Source organism: Cyprinodon variegatus, unplaced genomic scaffold (genome assembly GCF_000732505.1).
Source record: "Cyprinodon variegatus isolate N-32 unplaced genomic scaffold, C_variegatus-1.0 Scaffold163, whole genome shotgun sequence".
In the NCBI taxonomy this organism is placed as follows: domain Eukaryota; kingdom Metazoa; phylum Chordata; class Actinopteri; order Cyprinodontiformes; family Cyprinodontidae; genus Cyprinodon; species Cyprinodon variegatus.
The window spans coordinates 120559-122274 of NW_015150616.1; the positions used below are offsets into that span (position 1 = coordinate 120559).

At 40.6% G+C, this 1716-nt stretch overlaps 1 protein-coding gene across 1 annotated transcript in view; it reads right to left on the bottom strand.

The window, feature by feature from the left end:
- The window catches only part of LOC107086815 (ras-related protein Rab-18A-like), a 10172-nt gene extending 8695 nt beyond the window's left edge, over positions 1-1477 (bottom strand). Inside the window, exons 1-3 of the mRNA XM_015378018.1 lie at positions 1164-1477; positions 693-748; positions 540-601 (exon numbers count right to left, since the gene is read on the bottom strand). Coding sequence (XP_015233504.1) covers positions 540-601; positions 693-748; positions 1164-1231 — 186 coding nt within the window. The 5' untranslated portion in view covers positions 1232-1477. The remainder of the gene's footprint in view (positions 1-539; positions 602-692; positions 749-1163) is intronic.
- Between the last annotated feature and the right edge of the window lie 239 nt (positions 1478-1716).

Genomic DNA, 1716 nt, shown 5'->3' on the forward strand with positions numbered 1-1716 from the left:
TGAACTGTAAAGTGCCTTGAGATGACATGTGTTGTGAATTGGTGCTATAGAAATAAACTGAATTGAATTGAAAATTGAATAGAAAAGGACGATTTATAGCATCCTCAGTTCAATGTTCAGCTCCCCTTTAGCACCTGTAGAAAAAAATCTCTGGAGCTGCCATTAAATAGTACAATGCACTGTTTAAGCTCCATAAAAATATCCCCTTTTATTATGTACAGGTGCTCAAAAAACAAATAAACGAATCTTTGCATTAATAGTCCTTATAAGTCCAAAAAAAAAAGCCCCGATTGTTGTTGATCTATTTACCTGTAGTTACTTTGAATAAAGGATTAGTTTCTAATCCCATTATAAAAAGGAGATTCAAATTTTACTGAGAACTAGGCCACATGGCTGCAGCTCAAGAATAGCTTTGTCATCAACAGTATATTCTGCTGAGCAATGTCGCCACCGTGTGGCCAAAAAGGTTAACTACACCATGTTTTTCCCAGCTATATATTGTGCTATTTGTTTGTGTAGATGATGGGGTAGAGACTTACCCAAATAGCTAGTTTTGCTTTGTTTCCTTCAATTGCGAGTGTCTTGACTTTGAAGTCCACACCTTAAATATGATAAACAAACGAGAACGTGGATAAAGGAGAACATATTTCTGATCTGTAACAGTTTGTGTAATAAATGAGTGAGTTTAGAACCTATCGTGGCGGACTGATCTGGGTCAAATGTATCGTCTGTGAACCTCAGGAGGAGGCTGTCAGGGGATATGAGGATAAATTGCAAATGAGTCTTCAGCACAGTTGGCTATTGTCTTGTTTGCAAGAAAACAAAACTGAACTAAAAATAAAAACAGCTTCCTGTTAGCGGCAGATTAAACAACAACAAAAATATACAGTTGTGATGCTGAATGTCCAGCATCGGTCCTTCAAAGTTAAACGCGATAATAAGATAGAAAACAGAAACTTTCACAGCTGTTTGTTAAATGTTTCTGTAACAAAGCCAACTAGTAACTTTTTGGTAGTTTTCAGCTTGTTCTGAACATGTAGAAAACACAATCTCAAGAACACAAACAGCTGCTGAGCAGTGAGGAATAAAAATTACGCAACGACTAGAATCCTGTCAACATAAAGAACAGGCTAGCTGCTAACATGCTAATAGCATACACTAACCTGGACTTTCCCACCCCGCTTTCTCCGATTATCAGCAGCTTTAATGTGGTCAACACGTCTTCATCCATGTTTCTCTGCTGCTGACCTGACCTCCACCTTTAAGCGACAGATGTTGAACTAGTTTTATTATTGTTTATTCTCTCCAGCAGCAGGCGGCTATCGGCTACGATGACAGCTGCCTGCTGGCTGACCAACTTCCGCCTAATCTATTGCAACGCCTGACGTCACGGCGTTCGTCAGCCCTAATAGACCAAAAACATAAACAAAGAGGCCATGCGTTTTTTCAACAGGCCAGGGCGGTTCTAGAGGGGGGCCAACAGGGGCCAGAGCCCATGTAGAACTGGTCCTGGCCCTGGGGTATGTTGGCGAAAGGCGTAACTATCGGTAAGCAGAGACAGCAGTTGCCTAAAGGAATAGTACACCCAAAACATGATTAGCTTTCATTTTCTACTCACCCCCATGCTGAACAAAACTCTGGAGTACTTTTTTGATATCTCAAATGCATCTGGAGATCTGGGAGGCTTCTTGCTGTCTGCTGACATTCAAATAATGG